Source organism: Grammomys surdaster, unplaced genomic scaffold (genome assembly GCF_004785775.1).
Source record: "Grammomys surdaster isolate TR1022 unplaced genomic scaffold, NIH_TR_1.0 169, whole genome shotgun sequence".
NCBI lineage: Eukaryota > Metazoa > Chordata > Mammalia > Rodentia > Muridae > Grammomys > Grammomys surdaster.
This window is the reverse complement of record NW_021604617.1, coordinates 2105586-2129611: the sequence shown is the minus strand read 5'-3', so window position 1 is coordinate 2129611 and position 24026 is coordinate 2105586. Positions and strand designations below refer to the sequence as shown.

General features: G+C 39.9%; 1 protein-coding gene across 2 annotated transcripts in view; it reads right to left on the bottom strand.

Moving 5' to 3' along the window:
• The window catches only part of Sult1c3 (sulfotransferase family 1C member 3), a 67663-nt gene that overhangs the window by 11662 nt on the left and 31975 nt on the right, over nucleotides 1–24026 (bottom strand). Inside the window, exons 1-3 of one of the 2 annotated variants that reach the window (XM_028766638.1) lie at nucleotides 20082–20191; nucleotides 3787–3982; nucleotides 1730–1858 (exon numbers count right to left, since the gene is read on the bottom strand). In XM_028766638.1, coding sequence (XP_028622471.1) covers nucleotides 1730–1858; nucleotides 3787–3958 — 301 coding nt within the window. In that variant the 5' untranslated portion in view covers nucleotides 3959–3982; nucleotides 20082–20191. Of the gene's footprint in view, nucleotides 1–1729; nucleotides 1859–3786; nucleotides 3983–20081; nucleotides 20192–24026 lie in introns of those variants that run through there. The other variant, XM_028766639.1, reaches the window with a different exon arrangement.

Below are 24026 nucleotides of genomic sequence, written 5' to 3'. Positions count from 1 at the left end.
AGAAGAAGAAGAAGAAGAAGAAGAAGAAGAAGAAGAAGAAGAAGAAGAAGAAGAAGAGGGGAGGGAGTGGGGCTGGAGGGACTGGGGAAGCAGAGATCTGAAGGGAAGCAAGGAAGTCCATAGCCTCTGAAGACCCCCTGATTCTGGAAACTGCTTTTCTTTCTCCCAGATTTCAATGGAACCCTAATACTGAATAAGGTAAGGGAGCCCCCATATATATGATAAATGATCTCTATAATGCTGTACAGAGCCCACAAATTTGTCTAAGGTTAATGGAGTTTGGCATAAACCAGCTAAAACTCCTACCATGTTTCTGAAGATTCTATAGGAAACCTTCCAGATCTATATACCCATATATCTAGAAGTCCCAGAGAATAGAAGGGTGATTAACATAGCCCTTGTTAACCTGCCATACTCATAGATTGTAAAGCCCCAGGGAAGAATCCTGTGATTAACATACTCTTCATTACCCAGTCACATCCACAGATTGGGAAATCTCAGTAACCATCCCAGAGCCTGAGACAGGCAGATCTGTGAGGTCAAGGTTAGCCTGATCTGCAGAGCAGGTTCTAGGACAGCCAAGCTTAAGCAGTAAAGGAAGCTATCCAAACCAGAAACCTGGTGAAAACTTATTCAACAAAGGGAGCCATGTTCCAGCCTCAGTAAACATCAGAGTTTGGCAACTTCAGCCATGTGCTTCTGGCTTTAGCGTCAAGAATACAAGAAACAAATTTTGGAATCTCTCTTTGCAACTAAGGACAACGGCAGAGGCCAAACTTATGTCAGGGGTGTCTGTACATAGAGGCCTAGAAAGACAATTTCATGAAGCTGTGAAGGTGAAGTCTGAAGCCTGGATTGTCATGGAAATCCCAAGATGTTGGAGATGCTAATGACATTGGACACCTGCCAAGAAAAGTGGCTAACAGGTATAATGGAACCAGCCCAAAAGGAAAAAAAAAGTATTTTTCAGTCAATCAAAACTAAAAGGAGTTGGAGATCTGAAGAGTACTTGACATCAGACATTGAAAATGGAGTGTTTGGAAGTTGTCTCAGCTGGTGTTTGGTCTTGCTTTTGTTCTAACTATGTTCCTTTTCCTCTGTTTTGGAAAGGTAGTGCATATTATCTGCCATTATATAATGATGCCTGACATGATCAAGTTGGAAAAACAAAGGTCTGCTTTGGTGGATGGCTTAAGAACTTACACAGATAATAGCCTTATTTCTTTCAACCTGTGCTGAGGAAGCACATTATGGTGGAACACTTGGTAGAACAAAGCCTTTCTTCTCAAGCCATATACAAAAGGGTCAGATGTTGGGGTTCTATTATTTCCTAAAGGGAAGGATTTATGGCTTAAATCTATCTCACGTATGGCCAACCGCATGGGGCTCTACTGCTTCTCCCAAGTGTCTTCCTGGGGGAGCAGGCATTTAACTTTCAGATTTTTTTGACACATATGGTCCAAACTGTAGCCCATGACTTTATTGATCTCTTATACATGCATAGCACTTTAGATGCTTGCATACCATGGGCCATGTGCCTTATGCTACATAATCATGCATTTTAGGAAAGGAATTGTGTTGTGTTAACCTGGGCTTCTTTCACACTCCTTTCTGGTTCCATTTGAAAGCATTTTTTAGAAGGAAGACTGTAGAAATGATCTTCCTCTGGGGTAAAAACTGATACCGCCCAATGATTGCAGTCCCCTGTACCCCAGTTAGGGAAACTCACCTGAATTAAGGGGTGGAGGCAAAGTCCACTCAATGAAAGGGTGTCGGTCATAGGTGTTGGCCCTCTGGCACTTTTGAACATCTCCACCATTTTGGATCATGTCCACAATTTCCTGTGTCCAGGTGGTACCTAGAAGCATTAATTATTTTCAGTTCTACCCACTCATGGCACAATTCAATTGTATTTAATCAATCACTCATATAGTGAACAAAGCTGTATTCAGATTTGCTGGGTTCTAGATAGAATCAACTCACCTATTACATTGTTTGTCTTCCTCTAAGCACTAGTGGCCCTCTGGGCTCATTGTCACTTTGTGCTTGTAGTGTATGCTGTTTTTAATCCTCTGTCCTCTTTCTGCCTGGCATTCAATAAATTACTTTGTCCCTCATAAATGGAGTTTGAGTTAATAAGTATGGAGTCAGGCAAATGTGGATTGAATCAAAGATGAATTGGTCAATGCATTTGCATTTCCCCTTTTGGGGGAGACATGACAGAGACTTCTTCTTGCCTACCGGACAGGGCATCTACTCTTCTCTTTCAAATTAAAAGATAGTCTCATTTTAGCTATTTAATTAGCTAACTAAAGGCTGCAGTTTTCATTTTTTTTTTTTTTTTTGCTAAGATACAGTCACTACTGTTGATTGTTTCTTTTTCTCACAGATAAACCAAACACACTAGGTATAAACATGACTAAAAGACAGCTATTGCCACAGGAATGCTGGGAAGGGAGAAATGTCCTTGAGCAGTGCCAGGGAGGTTTCTTATTTATTTCTCAAAGACTTGAGTAGAACTATGACTGTTTTGACATGAAGAATGGGAATACAAATTGCATGTTATCAGCCGTAGAAAATATTATCTGGAGGGAACCAAGGCAAGTTTGTTCCACCTGGAAGTATATGTAATGTTTATGGGAGGTTGAAAGGTGTTGAGAGAAATACTACAATAAGGCCAGAGATATGTGTGTGTGTGTATGTGAAAGAGAGAGAGAGAGAGAGAGAGAGAGAGAGAGAGAGAGAGAGAGAGAGAAACAGAAGAGGGGGGAGAGAAACAGAGAGAGACAGAGACAGAGACAGAGACAGAAAGAGATCATTGGTGATAGGTCCTTGCAGGTAGATACATATTTTTTAAGCTAGACTTATCAAAAATTTCTGCTCTAAGAAAAAGTACATGTTTAAGATGTGGGAAAGCCACATGTCCAGTGAAAGCCAGACAGAAACAGAGAGCCTATAGTAACCCAAATCCCTGTTTAGAAACTCCTAAGCTAGATCTTGGCCCAGTAAGAAACAGGAGTTGAAATGCCAACCAATATGGAGCACAGAAGTGGTCCTTTTTCAAAATTCAGCTATATCTTTATGACAAAAGTCTCTGTTTCTAAATCAAGTGTCAAAACTACTAACTCTATCATACTCTGTGTGTTGACAAAAACAAATGGTATTGGAGAGGGGAAAGCCCCACTAGTCATTCACCAATGTTTCCCCAAGGGGAATGTTCCTTGCTTTTCCCCTTGATCAGGCCCATGACATTCTTTGTCTTTTCTGATACTTTCCCATAGTCCTCTCTTTGTTCCCTAGGATTCTAATAACTGGTAACTATTCTCCATTTTTCTCACAATGGGTATACATGTTTTCACAGCATTACGTCTGGGCTGCAATTGCTCAAGTCCGTGTCAATCTAGGCCACTAGAAGGCACAGTTTAGGTGCTAGAGAGGTGAATACAGAAAGATTGCTGGGCTGGCAGAATCCAAGAATTTCCATTTTATTTCCCACAGTTTGTGCTTTGTAATTTCTGTGTGAACACCTTGTAATTTTACTTAGTCTTTGGGAGTTTGCCATGGTTGCCCCATCTCTGTCTTTCAAGAACTTAATTAAAGGAAAATCCAGTAGGATGGGGTATTGGCCCTTATGAGTTGGAATGGTTGCTTTGTTCTATTTTGTTTTTTTTCCCCAGGGACTTTCCTAGATAAAGCCCCACCTGTCCTCTTTTAATGCAGATGCCCATGTTAGGAAGCACTTGTTTTGTGTAAGTGGCCTTTGCTGCTGCTGATCCTTATACCTACCTGCTTTTGCATAGGTAGCAATAAGGAGATCATCAGGCTTTGCTTGGAAGTTCCAGATTTTGTCCCAGTTTTCACTAATCATCTTGGACATGAGAATCCCATTCACTTCCCTGGTTTCTGGCTGCAGGTTCTGTTCATCAAGGTGGAGGTCTTTCATTTTTTCCAAGGACATCTTAGAATGTGGACTTGACAGGTTCTGTAGGAGGGAATTTATGTTATTGCTAATGTTTGAGCTTAACTTTGAAAGCATTTCTCTCAGGTGGTCAGAAGAGTTACTGGCATGTTTTGTGTTCATTTACTAAGAAAAGTAATGTTGTCAGCATGTGGAACATTTGCAACATGCCTACAAACATCTCTGAGGGGACAGCTACCAGGGAGGAAGACAGCCAGGGAGGAATTTGCCAGTTTTTCTTGTCTCCTTGGAACCAGACTGTCTGAGGCCTGAGAAACAGACAGAGACATGGTTTATGCCATAGATCATGGCTTACTGTGGGATTCAAGGAGCATGAAGTTGATTCGATTTAAAGCAGTGCTGAAGTGGGTGGAGGTAAACTGTTTCTGACCTGTCCAGTACAAAGTTTATAGAAATGCCTTCTTGGAACATCTTGTTAGGGTCCTTCCTTATGAAACTATGTTCATCATCAAAGGGTCACAGCAAGGCAGTCTGGCTGACAGAACTCTCTCTAGAAGTCAGCAGTGGTAGGGCTTAGCTGAAGAGCAACCACAATCTAAAGCTATCTTGTATATCTTGGAAAACAAACACAAAGGTTTTAGGGTAACCTACCTCCACACATATTGTATGAAGTGGCTATGAATGTGTGCCCCTGTATATTCTGTTGTTAATTGCTGTACCAGCAGTGCCAGGTATTGGCAGCACATGTGGTATTGTCATTTCTATAGCCCACAAAAACTGCTTTCTATATAAATGTTTGTTGATTCCCCAGCTACTCAAAAAGAAGTAAAGAGAGAGATCAAGTAGTCTCTGAGATTATCATGTTCAAAAGCAAGCTGCCCTTGGGATGTCACATAGCCCTCTAGCCAAAAGGCAACAATAGACTGGTCATAGTCCTGGTTCTGATTAAATAAGCTGTGGAACCTTTCCCACTATGCTCCTCTGCTTTTTATTGTATGAGAGCATATAGGGCTTTGGATGAATAAAGGTCCAGAGGCTTGTGCTTGGAGAGGAATTGGAGCATAGCAGGGAGGTAGAGCAGAGAGAACCACATGGTAGAGACTAGTGGTAGGGAAGCTGGGCTGAGTCTAGATGGCTATCTGAGGAACTACCCCCAGCACAAAGGCTAACAGGCTCATACTATACAAATGTCTCTGTCACTTTGTTGTTAAATCTCAAGTAGGAACCCCAAAAGCCTCTACAATACAATGGCTTAAGACATGACAGCTATATCTATGATGAATAATTTTGCTTCAGTTTCTTAAAATCTTAGAATTACATTTACATAGAGCTGTATATGCTGTTGCATACCTGCAGTTATCCTTGGCACTTGGAGGCTGAAGCAGGAGGACTTTGAATTTGAGACCAATCTGGACTGCAAAGACACATATACTCACATCCTTTTTATATATTAGTAAAATAAGAAAAGCCGTAGCATTTCTGGTTTTGTTCTAAGATTATAAGAATGATCTGGGGATGTTTAGCAAATGCTAATGTCGCTAAGAATTTGATATAATGAAACATCTAACAGGTGAAACTTGCAGTTAGAGCTTAATGTATTATTGGGGCATTATGTAGGAAGATTCAGCTCTATAAGGTTTGTAAGTGAGAGATCTGAGTTACCATACTGAACAGCTTAACTTATAAGATTTAGGTTAACTTTTGAGGTAGGATATTCATTTGGAGAATAAGGGTTTACACTGTCACCCATAGTTCTGAATGTTGCGTATGAGTTTAATAAAGTTATTGTAATGGTCACACCATTTATAAGAGACAAGTATTCTTTGAAAATTCTACTGTCACTTATAGAATGCAAAGTGACCAGCAAGCAAAGGCTAGAGCATGCTGTTATGTGGCTTGGCAGCTCTTTCCTCTCATACTCAAGTTGTGTGAGATACACTGAGATATCTATCTTCTTCCTGGTGAAGTTTATTGCCTTGATTTCTATTCCTAAGGCCAGGCATTTTCTTATTTATAGATAGCTACAGAAGTATCTGGGAATGTGGCAGGATTAGTGCCCTGGATCCTGAGGCAGTGGGCTCTACCTGGTGGGCTGTTCCTGTCTCAGCAGCTTTGACCTGAGAAGGTTCATTTGACCTATCTTCTATTTGTGGTTTCCAAACTAGAAAGAGGGGGATTTCCTCTTCTTTGAGAGAAAGAGTAGGGAGTAACGGGGGAGCAATTTGTAAGAGTAGGACTGGGAGAAGAGGAGAGAAGGGGCCTATGATCAAGATGAAAATGAATTAATAGATAAATAAATAAATAAATAAATAAATGAATAAATAGGGAAAAATGAAAGGACTCTGGGATAAATAAAAGATATGTGACAACTATCTTTTAAGGGCATGCCCTCCTCTTTCCTTCTGAAGTGACACACTAACTGGCAATGTGTTGCCCTTTCCCAGGAATTCATTTCACCAAGGTCAGAGGTGAGGAAACAGGGCAGGAGGGTCTGCCAGTAAGTCCTGAAGTAGCCTGAGGTAAGAGTGTTTTCTTAAATTTCTGCTTTTTTTTTTTTTGGAGACTGACTTTATTATGGAAAATGAATGCTCTATGAAGCAGCAGAATGATACAGAGGAAATCTCAGTGCATACTACTAAGTGCAAGAAAGCTGTCTGTAAAGGCGACATATTGTGTGATTCCTACTATGTGGTCTTATCAGGAAGGTGAACCTGTGGAGACAGTGGAGGTGAGCAGGGATCTGCAGCTAAGAGGAAAGATGAATATGGAAAGCTAGAGGTGATTAGGGGGCAGAAATGACTGCATGATAACATGACTATGAATGTCAATTGTTATACAAGCTCCATAGTATGTGTGTGTGAAACCCAGGCATGGTGGGGTAAACTTGTCATCCCAGAACTGAGGAAGGAAGATCAAGGTTACCCTCAGCTACATAGTGAGTATGAAACCAGTCACTAATCGAAAGAGAGAATGATGGGGGGAGACAGAGAGACATAGAGACAGACAGAGACAGAGTTGAAGACACCAACTCATACTTCACCTTACTTCATACTTTCCCCCTGGGAGTGTGGGGTTGTTTCGTTTCCAAATATAAGGAAGTGGAAGTGGAAACTTCAGAGTGGAAGTGCTAACGCCAAGAATGCAGGCAGATAGTCCCTTCTCTCTTTCCCAGGACTTCGAGGAGAGCAGCCTCACCGAAACCCTGACCTTAGAACTTGTGTCTCAGAACTTGGAAGCTAGAAAGGTTATGTTGCTTTAAATGACCAAATTTGTAGTAATCTCTTAAGCAGCAATATAAAGCTGAAACAGTAGGTACCCAGAAGTGAAATATAGACCAGGTGAGCCAAACTTTGCAGTGGGGATTATCATAACAAAGAAGCAACTGTTATCTGTGAAATCACTGGGTAATCACCTAATTCCCATCAGTTTGCTTGAAACCACTGAAGTCTTGATAAGACTTTTCTTTGTTAATCATTTGATGATATATTTTTCTTTACTTGTGTATCCAATGTGGCAAAATCAGACTTGAAGTAACAGTTCTTCTCATCCTGCACACTTACTTATTTCCGAGGGTACCAGTGGACCTTATATTTGGAAACGAAACAACCCCACACTCCCAGGAGGAAAGTATGAAGTAAGGTTGATTTGATTTTTTGGTCTAGGATTAGAGACTTGTAATGACTGGATGAGAAAAATAAAATGACAACATGCCAGAGGCACTCTAGAAAGTCCTCAGCCTAGAATAAAGTCCCTGTGGTAAAGTCTGTTGATAAGGAATCAGAGGGATAGGCCATAGAACAGAACTTCCTGACACAGTCTGACCCTGCATGAAGAAGTGGAGACTTTAGTTCTCAAAGTTCTTTTGTGGATTCTTGTAAATATTTTGTTTATTTGTTATTTATCTTATGTTTATAAGATAAGATCGCTCATGTCTGGAGTCCTCTGGCAGAGTTTCTGGGGCTAGAGCAGTAAAAAGTTGCTAAGTTACTCTCCTCTTAGGGAAAGCATATGGTGGGGACAAAGCCAAAGTATAGGAGTATTAAGGGAAAGACCACCCAGTCCCATATAAGTGCAATGGTTGTAGGGAAGAGCAGATAAAGTGCATCACCTCTCAGCTGATCTTAGCAATGCAGTTAGGGCAGGCTCTCACCCATGGATGTCTGTGGAAACTTCACTCACATCCTTCCATTCATCTTTTCCTACTGTACATATGAATGTCTTTCTCTTTCTTTTACTTCTTCCTTCCTTCCTTCCTTCCTTCCTCCCTTCCTTCCTTCCTTCCTTCCTTTTCTCTCTCTCTCTTTCATTTCTTTCTTTCCTCCATTCTTCCCCCCCCTCTTTCTCTCTTCCTTCCTTCCTTTCTATATATGGTTGGGTTAGATCAGGGGATTGTTTGCTTTTTTGGTTTTATGGGACAGCGTCTTAATATGCAGCATTGGCTTCCCTGGGGCTTGACTAGTCTGGCCTGAAAAACACAAAGATCCGCCTACTTCCTGAGACAAAAGGCATGTGGCACCATATTCCAGTCAGAAAATAAGTAAATAAACAAAATAATAAAAAATAAAACAAACCACAAAAATAGTTCTAAGAACAGCCTGAAATCTGACACTAAAAAGATAACAATTTGCTTTATTTGTTTTAATAGACGCAGTGTTATAGATAGCTAAAACCCTCTTGCCAATATTTCTATCTCTTTTCCTCTTTCACCATAGGGGAAGTTATAATCACATAATAAGTTATAATCACAGTTCAGATTTGGATGTGCTATTATCCTCACAATGTTTTTATAATTTGGATTTCATTTGTATTCATAATAAAATGATAAATAATACTTTCTATACATTTTTACTGTGGTTGATGTTGTAATTTAGGAATTGAGCATTTAAAAAAGACTGGGTTCCATTTCAAGCATCTGGGAGAAAAAAATAACAGAGAGATTGAAAAGGCTAGTAAAGAAAAGGTGAGAAAGTCTCATGTGATCTCTTTTCTTCATTCAACATTTTATCTTTTACAAGTTGTCAATAGGGTTAAAATCCTAACAACAATATATTCTGTGGTATCTTTTTCTAAAATAATTTAATCTGAATCTAAATGGGAGGAAAAATATTGAATATTCAGGATGTGAGCCACGCTGTACATAAGAGAATTGCTCAAAGGTAAATACTGCAAAATAAAAGAGGCTAGGAAATTTCTCTAGATCAGTGGTTCTCAACGTTTCTAACTCTATGGCCCTTTAACACAGTTCTTTATGTGGCAGTGATCCCCAACCACAGAATTATTTTGTTGCTACTTCCTAACTCTAATTTTGTTATTGTTGTAAATCATAATGTAAATATCTGATATACAAGATATCTGACATGTAACTCCGAAAGAGTTTATAACCCAAAGGTCGAGAATGGCTTTTCTAGATGAAAAGAGAAGTGCTTGATGACAGGAGCCTAATATAGCTGTCTCCTGAGAGACTCTGCCAGATCCTCACCAATACAGGTGTGGATGCTCATAGCCAACCATGGGACTGAGCACAGGAACCCCAATGAAGGAGGTAGGGGAAGGACTGAAGGAGCTGAAGGAGCTTTATCTGGCATCAGTGGGAGGGGAGGCCTTGATCCTGTGAAGGCTTGATGCCCTAGTGTAGAGGAATGCTAGGCTGGCGAGGCAGGAGTGGGTAGGTGGGTGGGGAAGCATCCTCATAGAAACAGTGTAAGGAGTCATGGGATAGGGTGTTTGCAGAGGGGAAACCTGGAAGGGGGATAACATTTGAAATGTAAATAAATACAATATACAATTTTTAAAAAGTTAAATACACACAGATACACCCAAACTTACATGCACTCATACACACATACACACACACACACACACACACACACACACGCACACACACACACCACACTCACACACAACAACAACAATAAAATAAGAAACAATGATCACTGGTCATTGATATATTTCAACATCACTGTATTTAATTCTTCAATAAAAGACACACTAGCAGAATGGATGCAAAAACGAGACCCATTTTTCTGCTACATCCAAGAAACTTTATATTAAGTATAGATATCACCTCAGCGTAAAATATTGAAAAAGATATTCCAAGCAGATGGATCGAACAAGCAAGCAGGAACAGACATGCTAATAATTGATAAAACAAACAAACAAGAAAATACACAACAGAAACATCAACAAAAAAAAAATCCCTCATTCCAAAACTAATCAGAAGAAATAGGGAAGGACATTACATATTCATCAAAGGAAAAAATCCAGAAAGATGACATTTCAGTTTAAGTGTCTATGTCCCAAACACAAAGGCACTCAATTTTGTAAAAGAAACACTACTACAGCTTAAACCCTCACACAGTGAGACTTCAATATCCCACTCTTGCCAATAGACAGATGATCTAGACAAAAACTAAACACAGAAATGATAGAGCTAACTGGCATTATAAGCCAAATAGATCTATCAGATATTTACAGAATATTTCACCCAAACACAAAAGAATATGCCTTCTTAGAATCTCATGGGACTTTTTCCGAAGTTGACCACATAATTTGACAGAAAACAAGTCACAAAAGATATAAAGCAATTTAAATAATGTACTGTATCATATTTGACCACTACAGATTAAAGTTGGATATCAATAACAAAAGCAACAGAAATATTAGAAACTCATGGAAACTGCTCAACTCTCTACTTCATAAAAATTAGGTTAAGATAGAAATAAAGAAATTAAAGACTTTCTAGAATTGAATGAAAATGAATACCTAACATAGCCAAACTGAGGGGACATCGAGAAGGTGTTCTTTATAGACAAGTTCACAGCACTAAGTACCTTCATTTAAAAAAAAATGAAGAGATCATATACTACTAACTTAACAGCATTGCCTGAAAGCACTAGAACCAGTAAGCCTTCCCCAATTAAATGTTTTTCTTTATGAGAGTTACCTTGGTCATGGTGTCTTTTCACAGCAGTGGAAACGCTAACTAAAACAGAAGTTGGTACCAAGGACTAGGGTATTGCTGTGATAGGCATGAGCATGCTTTTGTTTGGAGAAATGTAGATTTTAGGACCTTGAATTTGGGGAGCAGTGGAATGCTTTAGTGGGGCTTAATGGACCATCCTAGTAGGAATGTGGAAGACACTGATGCTGAGAGTGATTTGAATTGTGGAACCTTAGCCCTAGAGGTTTCATAGGAGAGTTTTAATATGCTGCCTACAGACTGTTTTTGTGATATTTTGGTGAAGATTGTGTCTGAAGAGTCAGGCTCAGTGAGGTTCAGGTGAAGAGACTGAAATTGACAAAGGAGGTCTCAAAACAACAAAGTTTTGACTTTGTGCTGTGGTTTACTTGCATGAATAGCATTTTTATCAAGCATAACAAGTTTCGAAAATAAAAATACAAAATATATGGTTCAAAGAATGAAAGAGCACCTGGAAGTAGAATGGAGCTAAATCCTGTATTCAGGGAGATAAAAAGATTAAGGGAGTGGTAACTTTGAGGCAAGACCACACCAAGCTATGCTTATTGTTTATGCTTTTGCAGTTGAGCAAGGAATAGTTTTATTTAGGCATTATTATTACTTGGTTATTGTTTTCATTTGAATTTTTTTGAAAAAACTATAATCCAGAAATGGAGAGCACAATTGTGATCCAGAACATGAGGCCAAATGACACAAACTTTTGATTCAGATCTTGAAGAATAGTGGCCGTGAAAAGCTTAGGCTCCATAATGGCAGAACACACATTTAGTTCTAGGAGAAAGAGGCAAGCTGATTTCTGAGTTAAAGGCTAGCCTGGTATAGAACAATTTCCAAGTAGAGAGAAACCTAGGTCCAGGTGTGGTGGTACATGCCTTTAATCCCAGAAGGAAGGAGATAGAGGCATGAAGAGTTCAAGTCCAGTCTTCAGAGTAAATTACAGAACAGCTAAGATTAGGCAGTGAAGGAATTGGAAAATAGAAAGCTGTTAATGATGTAATAGAGCAAAAGGGAATATTCTATCCCCAGCAAGCATCAGAACTCAGCAGCTTTGGACAGGTGGCCCTAGATTTAAAGTGAAGAGTAGAAGAATTACTGGGACAATAAATGCTAAATAGCTGGAGCTAAGAAATTAGCCATCATTAAGACGAGACCAACATCACTGAGGTGAAATCTTCTGGGAAGTGTTTTCTGAGAGAAAAAAGAAGCTCTGTGTTCCAGAGATAGTCAAGGTTATACCTTGTGCTGCAGCTGGACACGGCAATGTGTAAGAATCATTTAGGTGGAACTGGTTTTTGAAGGCATCGGGGGAAGGCATGGAGAGCAGTTGAGGCTTGTCACTGTGAGAGGCCAGGGAAGGACATTGGTGAAGATGGAGCCTCAGTTACAGTTGATGGCCCAGGACTGAAGGGGTCATGCAAAGAAGTTGAGCCATGACATCATGAACGGAGCCTAGGAAAGGCTATTGGTGAAGCCTCATTGCTATGGAAGACCCCAGAATATTAGTGATTCTAGTACTATGGGATGACCACCAAGAACAGTAGCAGCACTGGAATAGAGTTAAGCAGAGCCTAGAGTGTTGCAGAGCACACTTGGAGGAGGCCAGAAGATTATGTGTGGATCCCAGACATTGGAACAAGAAGCTGTAAAGGTGAAGTTGCTTTGGATACCCCAAGATGTTAGAGATGCTAGAGCCATGGGATACCTGCTGAGGAAAGCTCTTCACTGGGAGTGGAACCAGCCTGAGAGAAAGAAGTTGTTGGAGTCAACAAAGATGAAAGGAGTTGTAGATCTGAAGACTGCATTGACATCTGATATGGAGGTGCAGAGTTTAGAGTTTGCCCAGCTGTTTTCCTGTCTTGCTTTGTCCAGTATTTTCTTACTATGACATTTTAGAATGGTAATGTATATCCTATGATGTTGGAAATATGTGATTTATTTTTTGCTTTTTATTTTATAGGGTATTACAGTTAAGAGATTGCATGAATCTCAGAGGAAACTTTGAAACATGGAGGTATGGCCTCCATGTGTTTGAACAAGCCTATGGGGGCCAGAGAGTGAAATGTGCTGACTTGAATACTCATGACCCAGGGAGTGGCACTATTAGGAGGTGTTGCCTTGTTGAAGGCTTTGTTTCCTCCTCCTCCTAGCTGCCTAAATATAGTCAACTTCCAAGGCTGCCTTCAGATCAAGATGTAGAACTATCATCTCCTTCTCTAGCACTGTGTCTGCCTAGATGCTTACATGCTTTCTGTCATGATGATAATCAAATGAACCTCTGAAATTGTAAGCTGTCCCCAATTAATCATTTTCCTTTATAAGAGTCACCATGGTCATGGTGTGTTTTCACCATTGTAAGCCCTTTGATATCAGACATGGAGCTACAAAATTTAGAGTTTGTCCTGCTGGGTTGTGGCCTTCCTTTGTTCCAGAAACCCTAACTAAGACAGAAGTACTCTTCTGGTAGATCAACAATATATGCAATGTGGCTGTCTTCTTCCATTATTCTAAGAATTTTCTTGAGGCCACATTCAAAAGGACTGATTCAAAAATGGAATAAACAGAGGGATACCCTCAGAAAATGACCTTCTTTAAGTCAGCTTCGTCATGGTATTTTATCAAAGCAATAGAAAAGAATAGAAAAGTAATTAATATACACAGGGACATTAGATATAAAACCAACCATGATCTCAACACTGTTATAATGTGTGATTTCAATTACTCTGACCATCAGACAAATCATCTGAACAAAACTTAAACAGAAAAATATTAAGTTAAAAGAAATTATAAATCAAATGAACCTAACACATATCTACAGAATATTCTATCCAAACACTAAAGAATATACTACATTCTCATGAGCCCCAAAAAAACCTCTCTAAATTTGACCACATATTAGTACTTGGGGCAAGTTTTTATAGCCACAGATCAGTTTAGTCTTCACTTCTCATCAACTTCTCATGTAAAAGACAGAGATCCACAAAACAATAATCAATAAAAATGCAGTTGTGGAATCTCATTCTGATTGATACATCTACAAAATACTACCAATCTTAATGCTCTCAGAATATGTCCAAAGAGAAGACAGAAAGATTGTAAGAGCCAGAGGATCAGTGCCTTTGCTGTGAGATTGTGTCTTCTACTAATATCAGAATATATTAGTGTATATCTATTAATATCCAAAGGTTTCACCAACATTACTACCCAAACTACTGAATGGAGGAAAACTTTCCCTAATGAATAAAGATTTCAAGGGACCAACCACTGGGTGAGGAGGAGGCAGGACTTCCGGGTCAGAAAGAGGAAGAGGGGAGGCAGGAGAAAGAAGACTTCCTGTTGGATGGGAGAGAGCATGGAGGCACAATGTAGGTAGCTGGGGCTTCCCTCCCACCCCCAATACCCTCTCCCCTGTTTGTTTGGCAGATCGGCCAGGATCTGCCATCTGAGGATTTATAATTTAAAATAGCTTACAAAATTAGGACACTAGTTTCTGTGACAGCGATTGTGTTACCTGTTGATCCTAAACTAAGATTGTATGATGTTTTGCTTTACTTGGCATCTTAACTGGGTTCCACAGAAAAGTACGGCAGCAGGGCACTGTAGTTTCAGGCAGGACTCTAAATCTTAGGCTAGAACAAAAAAGTAATTTCAGACAGGAATCTAAATATTAGGCTAAAACAAAGAAGTAATTTCAGACAGGATTCTAAATTTTAGGCTAGAACAAGGAAGTAGGCATCAGACATGAAAGTGACTTTGGGCTAGGACAGGGAAGTTGGCTCAGCTATTTTGGTCATCCTGATAAGCCCTTAGAAGCAGTGATCTTGAGAGTGTTTATGGAATTTTGTTTATTGCCTTGCTTGTTCTTTGACTATTTGTGTTTATTGTCTTGCTTGTTCCTTGACTATTTGTACCTATTGTATTGCTAGTCTCTCAACCTAGAACTGACCTGAGTACTTGCATGTAATTTAAATGGTATAAAAGCAAAAAGGAGGAGGGGAGATGGGATAGGGGGATTCTAGGGAGGGGAAATGGGGAAAGGGAATGATATCTGAAATATTAATAAATAAAATATCCAATAAAAAATAAAAAAATAAAATATTTTACTGTAAAAAAAATCTCTGGACTGCTTTTAATGTTTCTTAGACTGTTTCAACAGTGTTTACTCTTATTATACTTCCTACTTTCTATGGAAACAGGCTGTGTCTCAGGACTTATCTCTAGTAGAGAGTATGCCTATCCCAAAAATCTCTTCTCTTATTTCTTTTATATCTGTCTTGATTTTCCTACAAGTTTGGCTAGTTCCACAAAGCATCATTGGATATGTTTTAAGAAGTATTTTATACAACCTAGAGAAATATTTCTGTATCAATGGCTACCTCAGGATATCTGTTCTTACACAAACTTAACAATATTTTTGGGTTAAGACCATTCTATATTTTTAAATATAAGTATCAATGGATATATCTGCCATACTCTCATCTTATTATCTGAAGTCCTAGGGGTATTTTGTTTTGTTTTGAGACAGTGTCACGTCATCTAAATAGGCTGGCCTGGATTCATTGAATAGCCTGCTAGCCTCGAACATGCAATCCCTCTGTTTTATGTCCTAGGACTTAGTGTCCTAAAATCTTGAGATTATATGCACTTACCACTACTTGGGCTCTTTTAGGAAGTCTTAGGACTCTAATACATTTCCTTTCCCCAATGAGTAGGGTTGAAGATAGTAAGTTCATTTCTATAGGAGCTAGTACTGCAACTTTGTTGAAGGCTTATGTTTCCAGGGAAGCTCGGGACCTGAGATGCAGATTCAGGATATTGCTAACTTGAAGTTTGCTCTTATGTTGACTGCTATCTTTGAGGTTGCTGGAACAGATGAGCTGCATGGCTTGCTCTGTTGCACTGGTCCCTGCCTACAAGAACTAAAAAGAAAGTTGTTCATTTATACCTGAGTCTCCAATTTTGCTCATAGAAGACCACTTAAAATTATTATTGTTTTTTTATAATTTATTTTTTTCTCAAATCGTAATTCATTACACAGGGGTTATAAACACAGAAAGGCAGGATGTGTGAAAGGGAATGACACTGGAGTGTGGGTGTTCAGGGGGAATACAGATATCTTTCAGAACTGGGTATCGGCTGGGTGAAGGTTCAGGGGACAAGTCACTATGACTCTGCCTATGACTCGCTTGTCCTTATCTAAGTTGGTAATATCTGCCAAGGCTACCTATTACAAAGTCTATGACTACTCAGGCTTGTAAATTTCCACAAAAGCTGCCTGTTTACATTAGCTTATAGCCATCTGTTTTGATGTTTTTCCACTGAGACCCAAGACTTGGTGTTAGTATACATGTATGACAGGCCTATTGCTGATTTTAGGCCTATGGCTGATTTTAGGCCTACAGTGTCTAAGCAGGGCTGCCTCTGACATCTCCTCCCTTCTCTAAGTATAGAAGGGTTGTGGCAATTCTAATCTTGTGAAGGCAGGGATAGAGGCCTGACCTCTAGTACTTGAAGGGGACCTTGTAATGGCTCCAGTTCCCCTGTTGTTTTCCAATGAGGCATGAGGGCCATACCCATCCCGATGTCTTTTTCCTGGAGAGGGGATACTTTTGACATCAACCCCTATGCAGTTAGGCTTGTCCCTCAGGGAACCCAGATAGATATTTTTATCTTTTATTTATATTCCCTTGCAGTGCTTAGCCTCGCAGCTTAAGCAAGAATTCAGATCGCCTGTCAGAGGGGGTTCTGGGTGGCCCCTCTCTGCTTGGTCTAGGGGCAGAAGTCCCCCCTTTTAGTTTGGGTGGAGATGGGTTTTGGAAACACCCTGTATAAAGTAACAACCTCATCTTGAGTCCCGTGGTCCTCCATAGCTAACTTATGATAATGTATCTGAGTAGGTTTTCCTACCAAATTATTTATCTGTTGTATTACAGAGTTAGTCTGCCTATTTGAGGCCCAGGGACCAGCAGAAAAAAGCAAAAAGAACCCAAATAATGGTCCCAAGATGGGAGGAAGTAGGGTTGACAACCTTGGAGAGGCTGCAAACCAATTCCTGTACCAGCATTCATCTGTCTCTTTCTCTCTCTGATTTTTCTTAGGGCCTTCACTGACCTATTTCATGCTCTCTTTAACCCTCCTTGTCTTGTCTATGTAAAGGCAACATTCTTCTTTAAGGGCTGTACACAATCAAGAACTGTACACAGCCTTTTCTATTGTGATAAAGTAAATTGAGTCCCATAAGGATCTTTGTGATTTTAGGAGGTCTCTTCAGACAGTGAAATGAGGGATTTCTTCAGATTAGTGATGTTAATCTCTAGCTGTTTGATGTTCTTGTCAGTGGCCCTTCAAAGGTCTGAGTAGTATAATTTCAGAGGCCAGCTTCTGGATTAGAACTTCTAACAGCAGACATCACAGATGATTCATTTTTACCTGGGATGCTGCCTAAGTTAAAGCTCCTGGGAGGCCCTCTTTCTCCCAGTTTTCTGAGGTTGTGTACAGAGCTGCCGCCTGGGACCTGCTCTATGCTCGGGCCCAGAACGGAAGTCCACTTAAAATTATTTAATGGTATAAATATATGCATATCTGTATACCATGTGCTTGCTCAGTGACTGAGGAGGCCAGAATAGGGTGTTGAATGCTCTTGGGCTGGAGTTACAGATGGCTGTGAAGCTCTTAACCACAGAGCCATCTCTCCAATTCCCAGAAGACCACTTTTCTTTAGAGTTTTTTTTTTTTGAAGAATCCACACTTAAACCTGGCCGTTTATTTCCAGTTCCCAATGCTGCAAGGGTTTTCTGTGCTGACATTCATGGCATTAAAACCCTGTGGTAAATAAAACTAAGCGTAGGAGAAATTTTCTTCCCTCGGGAAAAGACCCCCTCCCATCCCCAAGTGGATTTTTCAATACAAGTGGTCAATATGAAAGCATACACACAAGTAACATCATACAGGCAACTGGGCTGATTGTTTTTATACATTTAAAGTGTGTGTGTGTGTGTATAAAAGAACAACTAAAGTAAACTAGGCCATGGGAGGGATTGTAGAGAGGAAAGAGAAGGGGAAATGATGTAATTATTTTATAATTTAAAAATATTGCATATGTACCTCCAGTTGGTATTTTAGCCATGTCACCATGGAGTAGCTGTTCAGTCTGCTATACTCATAGTTGAGTCCCCCTGAAATGTCCTTTGCATTCATACCCAGTTCTGAGTTAAAAGGGTGTTTGTTACATGTGTACAGAGTTTCCTAGAGTTTGTTGTGGGAGAACTTTTCAAGTTCTGCTTTGTTATCTGAATTGGAAGTTCCTTAATCTCTTATTTGTAGCTAAAGTAAAAACCCTGTATTTTGTAAATGGGCAAGGATATATGTGTTAAGGTTTTTAGTTTTCTTTCAAGTTCTTATACTAAGGCAGAAAACAAATCACGTTTTCTTGGAGAAATTATCTTTTAAACTGATAGTGAATGTGAGCACATTCAGTTTAGGAAAAAAATGACATAGAAAAACAGCAATATTTAATTAGCCGGGCGGTGGTGGCACACGCCTTTAGTCCCAGCACTTGGGAGGCAAAGGCAGGAAGATTTCTGAGTTTGCGGCCAGCCTGGTCTACAGAGTGAGTTCCAGGACAGCCAGGGCTACACAGAGAAACCCTGTCTCGAAAAACCAAAAAAGAAAAAAGAAAAGAAAACTTGAATTGAATTCTATGATTAAGCTTGTTTCTGCCTTTTCACTGCTAGAACTATGTCTGGAAAGCTTGGTAATGCTAGTTCAATGACACCATATAATGGAGGCCTGTTTCCTGCTATGGCTATTAAGTGACTCACCTCAGATATCCGCCCATGTCCTTTAGAGGCATCTTTTTCTGCCTTGAGTAATAGCTTGCTTCCTGCTTATCCTGCTTAGCTTGCATCAATTACACTGACATAGCCTGGCCTGTGAATTCTCCGTGGGAAAAAAAAAGAGAAAACAAAAAACACTGGTACAGAGCCAGCTCCCTTGTGCTCTTGGAGGGTGAGGGTTTCATCCTTGACTACCTTGGGAGTTTCAGGATCCCCAGATCCACCCTGGAGCTAGAGCCACTCTGGGGGCTCTGACTTCAGGAGCTCCTGCAGATGGCTGGGTCCAAGTCATCTTGTGGGTCTGTGAGTGCTTCCCATCAGGTCATAGATGTTCCTGCATCTTTATCTATTTACTATGTCATTGTACAACTTCTGTGTGGCCTCATGCCAGGGTGAAAAACCAAAAAGCCTTTTTGCAGTGGCCCAGTCGGGTAATTTCAAGGAGATCAGGGACTGTTCTCTTCACTTTCATTATCAAATTCAAGGAATGGGCAGTATTCAGCTCCGAGGCTGCCAGGAGATCACAGGAAGACTCATGAACTCAGTTGTGTCAGGTGATTAAGTCCTTTCTCCATGAGACAAATACCTTTGTGCCTCTGACATGTAAGGATGCTTTCAGTAAATCAACCTGTCTGATTTGAAGGAGGATGCTTTTAGGGAGTCTGAGGTCTGGATACTTCTGGAAGATACCCTTTCATTTTCTCTTTTTTTCTTGGAAAGTCATAACCTTTCAAATCTTCAGCATCCTGAGAGGCCCCTAGGTACCTATACTCATGCCATCCTTGGGAAAGAACTGTGCAAACTCTCCTGTGAACCCGGGCAGCAAGATGCAAAGGCCTGAGTTCCTCCTGAGAAGAGCAAAAAGGAAGCTACCCTTTCTTCAGGAGAAGGAAGCACAGAAGGTTATGGCTCAGCCTGGACTCTGCAGTCAGCCTGCCTGGGCTTCCCACGTCAGACCACACTTTGGTTCCTTTCAAACAGCCAGCACATGGTAGCCCCTCAGAGAGAATGTGGACAGAACTTGTACCAGTATCATCCACTGAGATCTTGGCCCTGCTTTATGGCAGATGCATTTAACCTTGGTGTCTTCCTTTAGGAAAGAATGTACTTGACAGTTCTTGATCAGGGGCATTTCTGCAAATCCTTCAGCTAAGCCTTGCTTTTAAATCTAACAATAAGACCAATGGAACCCAGAAGTTGAGAAATTTGGGGCTAGAGGCAAAACAACACTTTTCTGCTTCATCATTGAAAATGTACTCCCTTCTCTGGTAGAAACAGTGACTATCTCTTCTCCTCTTCCTGACCTTGCTGTCTGTCCTCAAGGGTAACCCAGGAAGAAAGTAATACTCACAGGATTTCAGATGAGGGCCTCTCTATGCCTTGACCTTTGCTCCCTGCTTGTTGACAGTTGATGACTTCACTGTCTTTAAACTGTTCTTCCAGAATAGCAATTGAATTCTGCCAGATGCATGCCACCTGCAGAGGAAGCCTGTGGGCAGCTTCTACATTAATCCTGTTCTTTCCTCCCCTAGATATAGGAGCCTGCTTAGGGCGGGCCATAGATCAGGCTACATTGGCACCAGTATTGCCGAGCAATGCAGAGGTAAAGAAAGAAATGAGGCTATGCCTGCCTTTATATGAATACCACTGGACTCCCTGAGTGTTCTCATGCCCTTGGAGCCAGAGTTCTGTTCCTTTGTTAGGCAGTGAGTCAGATATTAGCAGGCATGGAGGCCCTTGAAAATGAACTAATTAGCTATGGGCTCCAGCTTCTTGTCCTGGTAAAACACAAACTGTAAGAAAGGAAAATATCACAATTGTCCTCTTAGGATTTGAAATACTATATGAAAGAAGCAGGGAAACATCCTCCACACATTTTAAATACTGAATGAAAGGAAGGCATGCAGAGATAGCAGGGCTCTGCACTATTACATGATATTTTTTTAATCAAAAGTTTTATATCTGAGTTGTCTTGTGTCATGACACTTAGAAGCCACACCTACTGAATCTTTACAAGGCTAATTAACTGCTTAGGATTTCAGTGATGACGGTGAGGATGGAATATTGGAGGTTATTGGGCCCCTTAGATAGTCATTCCTTGCCGACCTATGTGTTATACTTATATCCTGTGAGTAAGAATTAAAACCTTTTAAGATGTATTAATGTAACAAAACACGCAATTTCCACGAACCAAATTGTCAAGAATTCTATGACACAGCATCTCAGGTCTACAGCACAGGATTCCTCCCTTTGTGTAGCATCTAACTAAAGTTTCCATTTACATTTTTGAAAAGTACATTGATTTACAACTTTGTTTTTTCTGTCACATAAAACTTTTATTAAACTCTGCTTCCTTGGAACATATAACTCAAGATAGCCCGAATCTGTGTTCCAGGACCACGGCCCCTCTTATTTTACTAGAGAATAAATTATTATTTATTTTTTTGGGTGGGGTAAAAATTGTGTTTGAAAAATTATAAAATTGTAGACGTACCACTCTCCCCCTTTGAAAGAATTAATTTAAAAAACCTGGTTAATCACCTAGATAGAGACATCCCTCAAAGATTTATAACTTCAAGAAATATGATACAGCTAAAATCATGAGGATGATATAATGTGCTGTCACTTTAGTGAGATATGCACGTACACACCTTGGAAGTCCTTCCTCAGGTGTAGTTGCTTACAGATTATTGCAGACAGTGCCATCAGAGGTCCTGTGTAGCTTATTTTCTAAACCCATTGTTTTTATTTGCATCATGTAGGCTATACCTACATTTATACTAGTACTACATTGATGTTCCAGTTTCAGTTTAAATCACATAAAAACTTTAAAAATTAGATTTTCTATGTTGATTTTACTGATTTTTATTGTAATTACAATTCAAAGACTTGTCCAATGAAATAAGCTGTCTTAGGGTTTCATTGCTGTGAAAAGACAACATGACCAAGGCAACTCTTATTATGGACATTTAATTGGGATTTGCTTACAGGTTCAGAGGTTCAGTACATTATATCATTATGGTGGGAAGCATGGCAGCATCCAGGCTGGCATGGCACTGGAGGGGCTGAGAGTCTACCTCTTGTTCCGAAGGAAGCTAGAGTAAGACTGATTTCCAGGTGGCTAGGAAGAGGGTCCCAACACCCATCCCCAGGGTACCATACTTCTTCCATCAAGGCCACACCCATTTCAACAATAATAATAGTAATGCCACTCCCTTGGCCAAGCAGATTCAAACTACTATATAAGCTAAATGATAACCCCATAATATTCACTAAAGCCTGATCTACACTGAGCCAGATTTGTGGGTACTTTATTATCTTACTATAATTTAAAAGTTTGTACCAAAGTCTGCCTACTATGTTTCTTAATTTTTAAAGTAAGAAAATTTTCAAGTAAGGGCATGAGAACTTCAAAACCCCACTTGGAGTTGGGCAGCTGGCTCAGAGTCAGAAATCAAACATTTGAGGCTCGAAGTTTCTTAGCCACTACTGTTGTCTCTGTAATACTATTACAGATCTACATATCTCTATATTTTATGTTGAATATATAAAATCGAGATCCTCGATCCATTGGGTAAAACAAAATTAGGCTAGATGAAATAGTTATTTAAATGAGCCATATTTCAAAATTTTACATGCTAAACTAATAATCTTAGGAAACTACTAAGTTATATTCAAACATTTTTGAAAGTCAAATAAATACCTTCTAAAAATATTTGTTTACAGCATCAAAACTTTGAATATGTGTGTCTGATCTCAACTAACTCCAAGATTGTAATTATCCTGGGGTGAGAGTTGAAAAAAATGCTACACTTTCTTTTTATTAGCCATTTCTTTTTTTAAATTTATTTATTTTTTTTCTCAAATCATAATTAATTCACACAGGGGTTATAAACACAGAAAGGCAGGATGTGGGGAAGGGAATGACACTGGAGTGTGGGTGTTCAGGGGGAGTACAGATATCTTCAGAACCGGGTATAGGCTAGGTGAAGGTTCAGGGGACAATTCACTATGACTCTGCCTATGACTCGCTTGTCCTTATCTAAGTTGGTATTGTCTGCCAAGGCTACCTGTTTACAAGGTCTGTGACTACTCAGGCTTATACATTTCCACAAAAGCTGCCTGTTGACATTAGCTTATAGCCATCTGTTTCAATGTTTTTCCACAGAGACCCAAGACTTGGTGTTAGTATACATGTATGACAGGCCTATTGCTGATTTTAGGCCTATGGCTGATTTTAGACCTACAGTGTGTAAGCAGGGCTGCCCCTGACATCTCCTTCCTTCTCTAAGTATAGAAGGGCTGTGGCAATTCTAAACTTGCAAAGACTGGGATAGAGGCCTGACCTCCAGTATTTGAAGGGGACCTTGTAATGTTTATTAGCCATTTCTTCAGACTGTTCTGGATGTTCGTTGACACTGTTAATATGAATGAGCACTTGATATTACAAAATGTGATTTAAGAGATGCCTTATTTGTGAGTTCTACTGTTCATGAACAAATGCCTCAGAACTTCTTACTGGACTTACCAAGAGGGAGTAGAATGAATTCTGAGAAGGAAAAGCCCAGAGTAGGCTAGAGTCCTATTCTCATCTGGACACATTTGAAAAGAATGTGCAGCTTGTGAGGTCTGTGAAGTAGAGAGAATGGCTGAAGTAGAAACTTCTAGTTTCTTTGGAATATCAGTTATGTCAAATGATATTTTGCTGGGGCACACAGATGAAAGTATGTTTTGCTAAGGCAGACACATGGAAGAATGTTGTCCTGAAGCAGACACAGGTGAAAGCATGTTTTGCTATAAGAGACATGTAAAAAAGGACGTGTGATGAAAGAGTATCAATATGACCCCACAGATAATGGGAACTGGAACATTGATTTGATTTTTTTCTGCCTCATTATTCGTTGCTAATGACACACATGTATTGGTTTGCTTACATAGCATTGTTGAGCTCCACTTGTGGTAACACTGCCATTGAGAGAAACTAGCCAAAGTTCCTGAGGCTTCTTGCTGTTTCAGTGGCCTCAGGCCAGTTGGTGAGTCCTACGGTTTCTTCAGTATTGAACTACAGCTGTTAGTTTGCTTGTGGCGGTCTACCTGGTGAGAGGAATGAACTGCAGCTGCTGAATTGTTTTTGGCGTTTGCTATATGAGAAAGAAGATTGAGCTTGTCCCCAAAGAACTGTTTTTAAACAGGTCTACTTCCCCCATATCCTAATAACTTTTTCTCTTCCACTAACTCCAGTGGGTGGTAGGGAAGAAGAGAGATTGAACCCTTATTAGAGTAGGTTGTAAAAAAT